General features: G+C 53.2%; 1 protein-coding gene across 1 annotated transcript in view; it reads left to right on the top strand.

Annotated features, from left to right (window-relative positions):
* LOC120599391 (solute carrier organic anion transporter family member 3A1) overlaps nucleotides 1-15,177 on the top strand; it is a gene marked incomplete at its 3' end in the record, with an annotated part of 215,010 nt that overhangs the window by 165,324 nt on the left and 34,509 nt on the right. Inside the window, exon 3 of the mRNA XM_039858464.1 lies at nucleotides 7,322-7,420. Within this exon, the coding sequence (XP_039714398.1) occupies nucleotides 7,322-7,420 (99 nt within the window). The remainder of the gene's footprint in view (nucleotides 1-7,321; nucleotides 7,421-15,177) is intronic.

The raw sequence follows: 15,177 nt of genomic DNA, 5'->3' as shown, positions 1-15,177 counted from the left end.
TGTCCATTTGGGTGGCACTCGTCGGTTTCCAGATACGCTGTCATGTGCTGTCTGTCACATGCGGTCTTCACACTGGTCCGGCGAGACGTCTTAGTTTGCTCGAGCTGCCATATCAATGTCCCACAAAACACGTGGCTTAAACAACAGACATTGGTTTTCTGACCGTTCTGGAGGCCGGAAGTCCAAGATCAAGGGGCTGCCGGCAGGGCCGGCTCCTTCTGAGGCCTCTCCCCCCGGCCGGCAGACGGCCGCCTTCTCCCTCTGTCCTCACATGGTCTTGCCTGTGTGTGTCTGTGTCCTCATCTCTTGATCTAAGGATATCAGTCCCACTGGATTAGGGCCCACCCTGAAGGCCTCATTCTAACTTAATCGCCTCTTTAAAGGCTCTGTCTCCAAACATAGTCACAATCGGAGCTTCTGGGGCATTAGGGCTTCAACAAATGGATGTGGGGGACATGGTTCCACTGGAACTCCCCCGTCTGAGGCAGGTCACATGCCTTGAGCACGGCCTCCTGCTGAGGTGGCCGCGGGCCCAGAGGCTAAGCTTCCCGCCAGCCATCTCTCCAGTGCCGCCTGCCGGAGGCCGAGAGTGGGGATGGCAGAAGCCATGAAACTCGCCACCATTAGAGGACCTGCCGACGAGCTTCTAGGAAGACCCTGCTTGGCACAGCACACCAGCAGGAAGCGGGCCCTTCAGGAAGGCGTCGCCTGTTTCTGTGGGTGGGTTTCCTGCCTGCATGGCTCGTGGCTTCCTAGTGCTCACCCTATTCTCTGTTCATCAGCCGGTAGCCTCATCGCTCGCGGTGCAGCGTTTCTCAGGGGCTTTAACGGAGGGTAGGGGAGGATGAGGGTGTTCTCACTTGCTTCGAAGAGAGTCAGCCAGACCCAGCCGTGCTCCTTGGGACCCGCCTCATACAAATAAAGCTGCAGGAAAATTCAAAGGCAGCTCTAGCTCTGAGGTGTGATTCCCACAGGGGCACTGGCCAGGGAGCCACCAGAAGCTGGCCGCTGCTGACAGTGGGTTCTTCCCTGTGGGCATCACATGCATATGCCCACTGGCCGGCCAGCCAAAGGCACATGTGCCCTCACCCTGGTAGGGCCTTGCTGGGCAGCAGGGGAGAAAGAGAAGGTTGGCAGCTGGCTGGGTAAAACAAGGCTGCCAACATTGCAGCTTTGACCAAGTCCATGTCCTTCCCGAGCATCCCCAGGAAGCTTAGCCTCGTGTCGTGTGACCTTCATTAGACACATGGTTCTCCATAACGCTGGGGCTTCCTGTGGGTAGTAATCAGTTCATAGTTCAACAGACAGACATTGGGTTCCTCCTCCAGGCAAAGGGCTCTATCGCCCCTGCAGAAAACAAGGTTCTCTGCCTTTCCTAGGCCTGCAATTACTATGGCATGCCTAATACAGGGAACTTTATTTTTATACTCAGGCGGACTATAAGCAGCACTACGGAAGTATTCTCAGCCTAGGTGCCATGGCAGGAGAGGGAAGGGAAGAAGCGAAAAAAATCTCAGAAGGCCCTCTGGAGGAGGTGGCATTCAAGGCAGGCTTTGCATGGAGAGCAGACCTTTGGTACACGGAGGGGAGAGAGAAACTGGGCTGAAGACCAAGAAACCAGACAGCACCAGGGGCCACACCAGGTCTACCAGGCCAAGTTCTGTAGTCTAGGAGTCCTCTACCCCCAGGGCTATGGACCGGAACCAGTCCATGGGCTGTTAGGAACCGGGCCACATAGCAGGAGGTGAGTGGTGGACAAGCAGGTGAAGCTTCATCTATATCTGCAGCCGCTCCCCGGCGCCGGCATCACCCCCTCAGCTCCACCTCAGGTCGTCAGGCGTTCGATTCTCATAGGAGCCCCGGTCCCTGGTGCCACAAAGCTTGGGGACCGCTGCCGTCGTCGGATGCACGGTTGTGATGGCATACGGGGCTGCTGTGGCTGGCTGCACAAGAGAGATCCGGGTTCTGCCACCGTGCTCAGTGACCTCATTCTGGCCACACTCGGCGTCTGGCTGCCCGTCCACCTTTCAGGGCTGACGTCACATGGTGATCACAATCTCGTCCTTCCCTCTTCCCCCATGCCCAGATGCATTTTGGGTAAAGGACAGAGCCCAGCGGTCCTCAATCTGGCCACACATAAAATCACCTGGAGAGCTTGGAAAACATACCGGTGCTCGGGCTGCACCCCGGACCAGCTGCACCCGACCCCGGGGGGCAGGACCTCGGCGTTAATACTGTTTTTAAAAGTTTCCCAGGTGATTCCAGTGTGCGACCCAGGAATATGACTGGCTTAAGAAGGGACAGTTCTGGCACGGTGGGGAACGGCTTGTAAACTCTTGCCCATCCCGCGTGGCCTTAGCAGCGTTGATGGCTTGTTTATAAACTTCGTGATGTCGGGATAATTGTTACCCAAACGGCATGCTGCGTCTGGCGCATAGTCTGTGTTCGGTGGTGCATAGTGGCCTCATCCCCACTTCCCTCCACCTGTCCCTGAGAGGTAAGCAAGGTGAGTGATGTAATGCCATCAGGCTGTTGGCAGTGGGCCCCGGAGACATATGTGTCCCATGTTTTGTGGGTTTCCTGCTGTTTATGGATCATGTTTTATTCATGCAAAGTGTGATGCGAACACTCTTTCTTAGGGGAGCCGTTTTCGGTCTGCAGATGTCAAGGTGGAAGAATTCATGTGTATAAATCGAGGGCACAGAAGGCAGGTGGGAGTGCGGAAAGCAACGTGCTGACGCAGGGTTTGTTTTGTGGGCAGTTAGGAAGGGAAGGACATGAAGCGCGAGAAGCCGGGACTGTGTCTTTTCTGGGCTGATGCTGCCCTCTAGTGGGAAAAAGCCGCAACTGCCCTGAGCTCCTTCTGCACTCCACCCCCTTGAGGGGTCTCCATTCAGGATTAAAATCGAGACTGAGTCCTGCTAAAGAAACAGAGACTCGTGCTCAGGGGAGACCAGCCATGCAGGCCTCCTTTCTGGAACTCACCATCCCTCAGACACAAAGAGAATTCTAGAAAGCATCTACTATATTCTAGGCACCAGTCGCTTTGCATGCACTGCATCTAATTCTCAGTGTTCTTATTCCTAGACTCAGAGTTCGGAAATGAGTCATCTAAAAATCGAGACGTGTAGCCAGAAGCCAAGCTTAGGTCTGGCTGATTCCAGAGGCTTCGCCGCTATACCACACTGCCCTATCTGTTCTTCCTCTAAGAACCTAGGGAGTCCTAGAGGCCTGAGTTCAAATGTACCTCTATCACGTGCAAGCCGTGTGGCCTGGAGGCAACTGAGTAACCTCTCTCAACTTCTAATTTTTTTTTTTTGTCCACAAAAAATGATTATCATAACATGAGCCCTGCCATGTGGTCAGAATTTTTTTTGTTTAACCTCAGTTACATCAGAAGGGATTGAAAGCCATTGCTTCACCCAGGCAAATCAGGATCCCCCCAGAGAAAAAAAAACAAGACTTCCCCTGAGGTTCTTTCATCCTGCGCCACACAGAAACCTCAGCTCCACCTTCCCCTGCCCTGCTCAATGCTGTCTCAGTCTCTGCTAAGAAGTCAGAGCTGTCACATGAGGCCCCGGTGGCCTTGAGCGCTGAGCGGGGTGGATCTAGTCTGCACGCTTTCCCCTTCGCCACTGTCCTGAGGGCAGCTGAGAAATGCAGGGCCCTTGAAATTCTGGTTTTTCTCAGCACCTTAAATTCTACTGCAGTCGATAATTCTGTTCTTTAGAAAATGCATTCTTTAGAAAATCTTATCATTTGTTTCCAGGTTTTTTAGGAGAACTATGTTAGGTATTTATTTTTAAATCATTCTTAAAAAAAAAAAAGTCATATATAGAGACAAACTGGAAGAGAATATCTAATGAATATCAGTGTTTTTTCCGGCTCGTGAAAGATGGTGATTTGTGCCATCTTCCTGGGAATAATAATAATAGCTAGAATTTATTAAGCACTTACCGTGTGCCAGGCGCTGTGGAAAGCCCTTCGTGTGTATTAATCACTTAAATCTCGAAGCAGCCTTGCGAGGGTAGCTACCGTCATTATCTTCACTCTCAGGTGGAGCGTGGAGGTCCAGAGAAGGTAACTAACTTTCTCAAGGTCACACAGCTAGGGAGTGCAGACGCTGGCCAGCTCTGTGTTCTTGGCCACCGTGTCATGATGCCTCTCCAGCCTCGGTTCAGTCTCAGATCTCCATGAGCATGTGTTTCTTTTAAAATGAAAAAAAAAAAAAAAAAAAAAAAGAGGTTTTGTATTTTAAATGAAGCTCTCCGGTTCCACCAATGCAGAAACACACGAGCAGAAATGCAGTACACATGCCGTCATGCCCAAAAGGAAATATGAGAGCTATGGTGTTTATTTTTTTATGCGATGCTCTGTATTTTCCACATTCTCTAAGGTGAGCATCTCTTGCCTAAGTGATCAAAAAAGTAAAACTCATTTACAACAGGAAGCAAAATCTGTCGTTAGAAGCCCCAGCAAGAATAACTAACAGCTCGAGTTCTTTTTGAGAAAGTCAGTTCCAGGAACGTTTCGGTGCGTTTGACCCATGAGGGAGGGGCTGTTGCCCGCCCACTCCCCAGAGGCACAAACTGAGACACAGGGAGCACATGTATCATGTCAAGACAGGTGTCACTCCTGTCTTTCCCCACACAGTGACCCTCGGAAATACTGATGGACTTGTCAGATTTCGAAGTGAGCGGGCCGCTGGTCGAGGTCCCCGGGTTTCTGGACGGCCTGTTTGGCTTGGCTTTCGGCTGCAGACAGAGTTTGCAGAGGCCTTCGCCCCGCTGACCCGACTGGAGTGGTGAAGCTGCTGCTGGTTTTTTTTTTTTACCCCCCTACAAGTTCGAGTTGTCCCAGCACCATCCACGGGGCCGGCCTTTCCCGCACTGCTTTATCGGACTCGTCGACATAAACCGGGTGTCACGCATGACAGCATCTGTGTCTCATGCATGCCTTTGTCTGCTGCTGTGGGATGAGTGGTCGTCCCTCGTGCAAGCTTACCGTCTTTGTCGTTGTGGTGTTGGTGGGTCCGCTATCCTGCGGCCGGTGGTGGCAGAAGAGGCTGGGTTGTGGGGGGTGAGGCCTGCGAGGACCTTTTGGACAGTACAAGCGTGAGCACCTCGAGGCGGGGGAAGCTGCTGGAGGCAGAGGACATGCAGCCCGTGAAACCCTGTTGAGGAGTTGCAGACTCAGTTGGCGAAGCGAGGATGGGGGTGGGGGGAGGCGTCAGTGTGCAGGTTCTCACCCTGGTCCTCGTGGGCCTGGCAGGGGAGGAGCCACCTCAGCCTCACGGTGAGTCCGAGGAGGGTCTGTGAGTCTCCTGCCACTCTAGGACACTGCTCCAGGCCAGCAGCTTGCCACCCGTCTAACACCAGGCCCCCGAGGGCCGTGTCCCTTGTGGCTGGCATCACGATTTTGCCCTGAAGCAGAAGCTCCTTCAGTCCACCTCGGGTGCTGCTCTTGCCTTGGGCACCCTCTACTGTCTCGCCCTGCCTTGCCGTCCTTCACACAGGGGATGGGGCCAAGGCTGGCTCCGTTCCCTCACCCCACCCCACTAAGGACAGGCTGGCTCCGTTCCCTCACCCCACCCCACTAAGGACAGGCCCCCCGGTTCCAGTCCATACCTGAAAGATCCCCATATCCTAGACCTGTCCGATAATACCCCCGACTTTCTCAGCTTCCTCCGTTTGGCTCCCCATCTAAGTTGGGGCGAACCAGGGCTAGGGTGCTAGTAGAACACAGACGGTTCCTCCCCAGATTGCTGTCAACACGATAAAGATGAGCTCGGGCGTCTGCGTCTGGCTATGGGGCGACTGTTTCGAGACACTTGGGCTTGTCGGTTGCTCCAAGTCAGAGGAAGATGCTGCCGAGCGTGGATCCCGGCCCAGTCCCGTGACGGAAGCCATTCTCTTTCATGCCGTCCTTCATCAAACGCCATTCCTCGTAAGCGCCCCTCCAGTGATTTGTTCGGGGTTCTGGCTTCCTGTCTGTACACGGCGCAGATAGGGGTTGCTCTGCTGAGTCTTAGAAGCCAGTTGAGCTCCCTCCCGCCTGTGGTTCCTTAAGTCGTGATGGTTCCCCTGCCCCGCCGTGCAAGTCAACGAGCTCCAGGACGGCCGGGCGCGTTGACCGACCAGCCCTACGCCGAATCCCGCTTCCTGAGAACACGGCTTGGCGCAGAGTTGGAGCTCAGTAAATACCGACTGCGTCGATGCACATCTGCGTGGTTTCGTGGTGACAGCACTGAGTTCATCCGCCGCTGGCCCTCCACGGAGCTCAGATTCCCTCCGGCGGGGGTCATTTCCTGCCTGGTCCTCCATGAGCCTGTGCGGACTTATTAGCACCCACCCTCCGTGCTGGCTGCTTGGGTTGCGCTGACATGTGTATCGATTGTCCCCATAGGTGGCCAGCTTCTTGAGAGAACGGCCACTTCTTTACTCTTGTATTTATCTCCAGGATCTGGAGAACTGTCAGTGCTGGGGTGATAGCTACCAGATTGAAATTTAGTTAGAGACCATGGGTTTTAATTTGAGCTCAGTATTTTCTCTGAAGGGATCCAAAAGGTTTGTGAAAAGTTCCAAGTACCGTATCCTCCTGCTCCCTAAGCGCGTGCCCAGCCAGAGCCGTCTTTGCAAGTCCTACAGGAAAGCTCAAGTCCGAACAACTCTTAACAATAACAAAGGATAGCAACTCTAAAACACAGGGGTGGGGAGCCTGCGAAGCCGAGATGAATAAATGCCTAATTAAATGTTCTCAAGCATACCATCATATCAGCCTTGTTACTTGCCACATTTAATGCCCATAAACATTTTATTACGTTCGTAAATAATTTGTGTCTCCAATTTTTCTCACTTTACAAGAGTTCCTGAGTTTGCACAATGAGAGCTGAGAACTCGTAGCCAACCGTACATTAAACGAATTACATAATGACAAATAGATGGAAAAGCAAAATGAAATCAGTTTTTTTTTTTTTCAAAGATGTGTATGGCAGAAAAATGTTTTAATGATAAGTGTGTCTGTATTTCAGTGTTTGGTATGATGTGGGATGGAGTCCTCTAAAAATAAGTGTAATCGGGCCCCGCACATGTTTTAAATCAACCTATAAAAATATTATAGAATTCTTGCATAACATAGAGCGCTTCGATAGACTTTCTTGAAATTAAGAATGAAGCTTTTCCTCCTCTAGGATTTTTACACTAATTTGTATAACCAGACATCTCACCTGAGTGATCTAAAATAATCTCCTTGATCTCTGACTAGTTCGCTCATCGACTGGCCTCTGCTTTGCACCTGACCTTTTGTCTCCTCTTTTTTTCAGGAATCCTGTTCACGATGCTGGTGTTCGGACCAGCCTGTGGATTTATCCTGGGCTCTTTCTGTACCAAAATCTATGTGGATGCTGTCTTCATTGACACAAGTAAGGACCATATCTCAATTTCTAACTGCCGTCCGTAACCATTCCCTGCCCCCCTCCCTTGTAAAGAACCGAACTTACGAGTTCTAAGATATTCCTACGAAGTGGCAGCCTTCATGTGTCCACCTCTGAAGCCAGTGGCCCGCCTGAGATTAGATAGAAAGCTCATACGCCTGGTGGGTTCGGAGGGCCTGGGCTCAAGTCTGCGACCTCCCAGCATCAGCCTAGAGGCTGAAGAAACCCCTGTCATTGATTTGACTTCTCAAATCCATTTTCCCCGTCAGTAAACGGAGGGTGATGAGAATTAGATCTGCTTCGTAGGCGTACCGTAAGAGTCCAATGAGGGGATAGGGCGGAAGTGCCCGCCGTACACGCACATTCATCGAATGCTGGTCCATCAGCCTCGATGAGGACCCTGCTTTCTACACCCAGAGTCGGAGCACGTGTTCAGGAAGTGCAAGGGCACAAATGGGGTCGACGAGACAGGATGTTTGATAGTCCGTCCTGTGCAACACTCTGGTGGTGGCCCTTGTGAGGAAATGTACCACGACTCCAGCCGTTTCGATCAGCGCTTCTTATGTCCTTAGCAGGGAGGGCCAGTGTGTTTCTCGACTGCTCCGGACCCTCCACTTCCTTAGCACACTTTGACCGAACAGTGCGCGAGGCGGGATGGGCTGGGTTACGCCGTGGTAACGGACCGTTCCCAGATCTGAGTGGCTTTATACAATTAGAGTTGATTCCTCGGTCACACTGCATGTCCAGTGCAGGTTGGTGGTGCTGGGGAGACTGAGAAGTGGCTCATCGTGGTCACTTGAGATCACTGAAGCTTCATCTGACTCCAGCCTGCCCAGTTGCCAAAGCAGACGACCAGACTGTGGCAGGGTGTATACAGGCTGTTGAAGCCTCTGTTCAGAAATGACACACATTGTTTCTACTTACATTTCAGTGGCCAAAGCTACTCATATGGTGTATTGGTCGTCTATTGCTGTGTTAACAAATTACCCCAAACTTAGTGACTTAGAGCAACAGTTACTATCTCACAGTTGATTTCTGCGGATCTGGAATCCAGAAGCGGCCGAGCTGGGTGGTTCTGGCTCAGGGTCTCTCACAGAGGCTGCGATCGAGGTGTCGACCTGGTCTGCAGGCATCTCAGAGCTCACCTGGGCTGTGCCATCGTGGCTCCCCAAAAGGGGGCGAGAGAAAGCCCTCGAGACAAAAGCCCTGGTCTTTTTAGAACCCAGCCTCAGAAGTGACAGCTCATTGCTTCTGCTGCATCCTGTGTATTTAGAAGCAAGCTGCTCATTCCAGTCCATACTGAGAAGGGATCGTGACATAAGGACGAGAATGCCGAGGCCTGGACATAGTCATAGACTCTTAGATACTGCCTGCCACAGATGGTCACAACACGACCGAAAAGTGTCCCAAAGGACACTATCTTCCTGTGCAGTTAATTGAGTAGAGAAGGCGCATTTCCTTTCTCTCTGAAAACAGCGAGCAGGAAGCCAGTCCAGCTTCCGATGCCGATGTGTCCCCGGGATCAGTGAGGACTCCCCGTCACAGTGTTCTCCACACGTCATCTCGTGACCGCGCTGCGTTCACTGATTCACCCCGAAGAAATAATGCGGCTTTAAATCCAGTCAAGTCACCTTGTGATCTACTCCATTAATCTCACTGATATATTTACTTGTAGCTAGAATCAAACGCAGCCTTATTTATTGATTCTTTTAAAGGGCTGGATCCTTTGGGTGGGGGGGTGGATTGAACTCTGCTGCTTTGTGGTGGTCACTTGGCCCTTCAAACCCTCTTCCAAGCAGGATGAAGCGAGGCTGCTGCCATCTTGCTTATGTGGACAAAGAAGCCGGCTTCCGTCACTTTTCCAAGAGCAGCACGAGGCAGGGATGGCAGACGGGGTTGGGGGAAGGGTCACGCTCCCGGTGCAGTGAAGAAGGCCACCTGGAGGGAGAAGACACGTGGCCGGGCAGCGTATTTTGCATTCAGGAGCCCAGCGGTGGCCCCCGGAGTCAAGGCCTGTAGATGAGCAGAATCGTTTCAGCAAAGAAAACCGCAGACATCATTCTCTCCCACCTCCTGCATTTTGCAGATGAGGAAACTGAGGCCTAGAGAGGGACAGGGACGTCCCCCGGCCAAGGGCTCTATCTGTGTAGACCCAGGTGTCCTGAGCAAGCGTGCGAATATTCATTCCCACGTCAAACGTCCTCTCAACAGGCTCCCTCCTGGGAACGAAGTAGCGTCTTTTCTCAGTGCCTGGCTGGCCGACGGGTAGACTGGTGACTGGAGGTGGTGGCTTAGCTGTTCCGCTCACAGTGCCCTCAGCATGCCGTGCCTTTGCTCAGGCTCTTCTCTCGGCCAGGCGTGCTGTCCCCACCCCGTTGGGTCCAACATCCGTCCCCATCCCTCAAGGCCCAATGTGAAGCCACCTCACCCGTGGGCCTGGGCTCATTCGCAGTTCGAGTCGGGCAGAGGGGTGCATTTCCGTTCTGTCTGGGCAGGCTTCTCTCGGGTGTTCTGAGACCGTGTCTCTCGAAACAGGAAGGATGCCTTGCGACTCAGTCTTTTGTCTCGTGTCGGAAGGCACTGCTCTGCACCAGTAGAGGGCAGGAGAATGTAACTTCTTCCGCGAGGGAGCCAGCCACAGGATTCTGTAGTTCCCAGCAGTTTTTATTTTTCTCAGCCTTGTGACTGAAACTTGTTCTGTCTGCGAGTGGTTTGGGGCTGTATTTCGAGCATGGGGTTCTCGGTTGTTTTAGGGGTGGCCCTCCCCTAGCTCTTCCACGCCAGATAAGGCAGAGCCCCCCTTCTTTTAGACCGTCCAAACTCTGGGAGCGTGTCCTTAAGCACGAATATGCAGAGGCCATGCACACAGCCACTTGGTTCTAGAACCCCAGCGGAGAGCTGGGGGGGTGGGGGAAGCAGTGGCCTGGAACTGGGGGGAGGCAGGCCAGGCAGGGCCATGGGGGTCCCCATTATGAGGCAGACGGAAGGGAGAATGTGCCTCCCCTCGTTCGGCCTGGCAGTGGCTGAGGAGAAGCAGGGTTGGAAGGGGGAGGCCAGTGAAGAAGTCTGGGTGAAGTCTGTGAGTAGGTGAAATGGGGTGTAGAGGAGGGTGTGGGTGGTAGGAAAAGCCCACGGTGGGATGGAGAGACCCCTGTGGCCTCTCCCCAGGGAGGGTGGCCCTGCTCAGCTCGCTTAGACAGAGGATCCTGCCACTGCCGGTTTTGATCTGTGCTTGTTCCCGGTGTGGCTTCCTGCACCCCTCTTTTTAAGGAGATTAGAGGCCGCCTCCCTCAGCCCGAGGAAGGAATGGTGGTGCCTCCAGAATTTCTTTTTTAGACTAGCATCGTAAAACGGATACCAGTTGCAAACAGGACCTAGGAAAAAGAAGGACTTGGTAGCAGAGGGCACCCCAAAGCATTGGACTGAGCAGGCTTCACGTGGCGGGCTTCTCAGAAGAAGAGGTTTGATGAGAACGGCACCCCGCATAGACCACTTACGAGAGCTGCTCACAGAGCGCCTCGTTTGAACCTCAGACTTTCCCGTCAACAGACGAGGCATCCTCCTGCCGTGAGGAGCTCCGAGTCTTGGCGCTGGGAGCAAGCCTTCTGTGGCCCCCCAACTGCTCCCCTTATAGGCTGCGTGGGCCTGGGGACGCTTGTGTTGTGGCTCTGTGCATGGACAACATGTGTTCATCAAGCCATACCCTTGGCACAGCACCTGGCATGTTGTCAGTGCACGGGAGAGTTACACGTGCTGAGTTACCTGAGATGTCGGCTCACCCACGGCTACGGGGATGCAAAGCCCAGGCCTGCCCGTCCGGCCCCAAACCAAACCGAGCAGCTCGCTCTCCTGAAGCCACCCCGGAAATGGAGCCAGAAGGCTGCCCCTTCCTCGGGCGGGGGCCTTTAGAAGACCGTACAGACTCATGCTGAGGTGTGTGACCACCACACGGTGTTTGCAGCTGGCAGATGATATGTCCGTCTGTTTGCTTCCTGAATAAGGTCAACAGGCTGCAAGGTCCCCCTCTGCCACTCCAGGGCTGGCTGCTGTCACCAGATTCTTTCTTTTCGGACTGCTTAGCCCAGCGGCTGGTGTCCCAAGTGCTCCACGCTGCCCTCTACCCTCAGCCCCTTCCTGTCTCCACTTTCTAATTAGCTCTGTAACTTAACGATACTTTTGGAATTCTTGGGTCCCAGAGCAAAAGTTTCATCAAAATAGGTTAGAGAAATAGGCAAATGGCCTACCCAGCGAGGCATAGCATCGCTTACGCATCAGGATGGCCCAAGAGCGAGGAGTTAACGTCCTCATTTTGCTTCGATCTGTCCTCCTTGCAGTCCAGAGTATCCTCATGGGTCGGTCGGTCGGTTGGTTTCAAGCTGGTTCAACCCTATTTCCGGCGACTTTTCTTTCGAACCCGTAATGGTAATGGTCCTCGGAAACGAGAGGACAGCTCCATCCCAAACGTTTACGTGACCTTCAGCAGAGACAGCAGTCGGCTGCCCAAAGCTTGCCGAACTTACCCAGCAGAGCCACAAAAACACTCCGAATGTCAGATTCCGAGACGTGGTGCGGGACGTGGAAGGGTTAGAAAAACGGAACTTCCAAAACGGGAATCCTTCTAAGCCTGTCGACCCCTGTGCAAGGCAGGCCCAGGCCACGCCCCACGGCAGGCAGCCGCGTCCGCCGCGGTGACCCAGGGTGGGATTTTCCTTGCTCCACGTCTGCTTCCGCTCAGCCATCTCTCCTCAGTGCCTGGAACGACCGAGGTGGACAGATGGCCGGAGGGAGCTCCGCCAGTCCACTCACAGAGGGCCCTGAGGGTGCCGCGCCTGGGGTCCTGCCCCCACCCCGTCCTTTTCAGCTCTGTTCTGGGCGTCTGACTGATAGTGGCCTTCACCAAAAGGCTGGAACTGCAGCCGTGTTTTTGAGATCAAGATCCCAACCAGAAGCAGATCGAAAGAGAAGTAAAGAGGTTTTCACGCCCCGTTCCACACTTTACCTAAAACAATAACTTTTGCTATTCCAAGCCTGCCTAGGGCCACTGTTAACTAAAGAGCATGAATTTTTATTCCCTAAGCCTTTTGTATCAGTCAGGGTAGGCTGGGTTCCGCTGCGGTAACAAACACTCCCCCAAAGCTGAGTGACTTAGATATACTAAAGGTTTATTTCTCGCTCGTGCTATTTACCCGAAGCAGGTCAGATCGGCAAGGACATTTTGTTCATCGTAGCTTCTCACGCACCAGCTTAGGAGGATTTCACATATTTCCACGGTCCGTCCGTGGAACACAGCATGGCACGTGGCGCAGCAGCTCGTACGTACCTACCTCCACGCAGAAGTGAGGTGTCGCGTGTCCCCCTGCCCGCATTTCATCGGGGGAAGACTGCAGCGCCAGGTGACACCTGACTTCACAGCGAGGAGGACCCCAGACGCAGACATCAGTGACGTCCACCGCACCACCCTTTGCCAGCCAGCATGGGCGACTCTCCCTCAGCATCGATCATACTGGAGCCGTTGTCTGCCGAGCCAACTCGCCAAAATGCCTCATGAACACGCCATTCCCTGTGGAGATGGGCCGAGAAAGGAAGCCCTGAGAGAAGACGGTTCTCAGACTGGGTTCCCGCGTCACTCGCCCTCCCAAGAACGACCAAAATCTCAAGGCTGAAACCCTGTTGGCTTAGCCCACCCCATCCTGCGGGCGGCGGGCGCCAAAGCCTCCTGGTTTCTTCTCAGCGTGCCACAGGGCTCTGCGTGTTCGAAACAGAGGAAAAAAAAATATATATATATATATATATATCCGTTCTGACACAGGTCACGTGCTCTACCCCGTCTTACAAGCCGCGAGCAAATGCTGGCTTTCTGCGCACCTGCAGGCACCTACGGGGAGCGAGCTGACACAGCCACGTCCCCGGCCACGTCCCCCACGGCCACCCCTCTGCCCGGGACGTTGTCTCCCACGCAGAAGGGAGTCACTCACTTCCTAACCGAACCACGACTCCACGTGCTACTCGTTTCATTCCCTCAGACAACTGCCAGGATTCGTGTCGACTGGCGCACAGCTGGCAGCTCTCGGTCCCCCCCTTGGTGGAGCCCGTAGACAGTGGAGGGGGACACTGCCGCTTGCTTTTATCGTCTTTTGTTTTCCTTTGTTGCTTGGCAGTGGGTGAAGGAAGACGCGCTGTCGGTGACGGGGGAGAGCGTCCCTGCTCGGCTGCCCAAGGGAGCCTGACTCTTTTTTTCCTTTCTTATTTGCATAAAGATGCTTTGAAGATCACCTCGTGTTTTTCCAAGCCACCCTCATTAAAAAAAAAAAAAAAAAATTAATCTCAAAATTCTGGTTCATATAAATGAGATATAATATTACGTATACCTAAAAGTATAAATAATAAGAGCTACTGTATACAAAGAGCCTACTGTGTGTCAGGTGATTCTCGCTCACTGCCTTGCCCTTGGATGTCATCTGTATTTTGCAGATGATGAAACTAAGGCTCAGGAAGGGTAAGGAGCTTGCCCAGGATCCCGTGCTTGTAAGTAGCGGAGCCCGGATTCACCCTCAAGCCCAGCAAAGTTGACACACGCGGTCCTCTCCAGTGCGCAGCTCTGCAGAAGCATCTGGACCATGGCAGGGACCTGGATATATATTGCTGTATGCAGGACAGAGAGCAGCGCTGTTCCAAAAGCTGACCTCCCACCTACCAGTGGAGCCGGTGGTCTTAGGCTTATTGCACAAAGCACAGGAGTTGACCATGTCCCGAGGGGCCTCCAGGGAGCCCAAAACAAGGTCCAACCAATCAAGAGGGGTCTCCAGTGTAGCAGAGTGGTAAAAAGCATGGCCCTCGGCATCTGAATGCTGGTGTTCCATCTTTAACTCTGTGAACTAGGACGAGGTCCCCAACCTTTCAAAGCCTCAGTTTCTCCAGCTCTGTAAAATAGGGATCATAAAAGACTCTATAGGACTGCGGGAAGGGCTAACTGGGACACTTAAGAATGCACTCTGCATATGGCCTGGTGCAGAGGGAGCCCTCGGTGAGTGACGGCTGGCATTGTCCTCAGTGTTCGCCAAAGAGTCTTCAGGGAGAGCCTTTTACAAACGGTGGTCATCTGGTGTTTGTGGTTATTTTTTTTCCAAGTCTGTCCATCCATCTGGTCCAAGCTTTCAGCCTTGTTAATTCTTAGCTCATGTGCCATGGCCCAGGTCTCTAAGAGTTTCCTTCCAGGCCCTAGGGGCATGCGATGATTGTCAAAGAGACATTTCTAAGCAGCTCATCTGGGAGTGCTGCTATGAAAGGGAATTGTGAAGAGAAGGGGGAAAAAATCCCCCAAGGGGTAAGCTGTAGTCTACGTCTCTGTGACTGCAGCTGGCAAGTCGAAGAAATAATGGTATGAGACAGCCAAGCCACGCGCATGCTGCCTTTAAGAGTATAAGTTGGCTGCAAAGCTTTCCAGTAGAGGGATGGACGGCCTCAAACCACAGGCCATCACCGAGGTGTGATTGACCAGTCCACTAACAGCTTGGAAACAGGACTCGAGCTGTACATACGAAGCTTGCATCGATTAAGTGCTCAAGCCGGTGCCGGGAACTCTCCGGAGCGCTTTAGGACTGGTGTGGCGCGTTTAGTCTTCCCGAACCCCTGATGAGGGTGACTCCTGCCGTGAGCGCCGGTGCTGTGCCGAGTAGTCAGCTGAGGCACAGAGTTCAGATCACGGGGCCGAGGTCACAGAATGAGCAGTGGGCAGGGTTTCCACC

The sequence above is a fragment of the Pteropus medius genome, unplaced genomic scaffold (genome assembly GCF_902729225.1).
Source record: "Pteropus medius unplaced genomic scaffold, Ma_sr-lr_union100, whole genome shotgun sequence".
In the NCBI taxonomy this organism is placed as follows: Eukaryota; Metazoa; Chordata; class Mammalia; order Chiroptera; family Pteropodidae; genus Pteropus; species Pteropus medius.
Note: the sequence above shows the minus strand (reverse complement) of the source record. Positions and strands in the feature narration are given on the sequence as shown.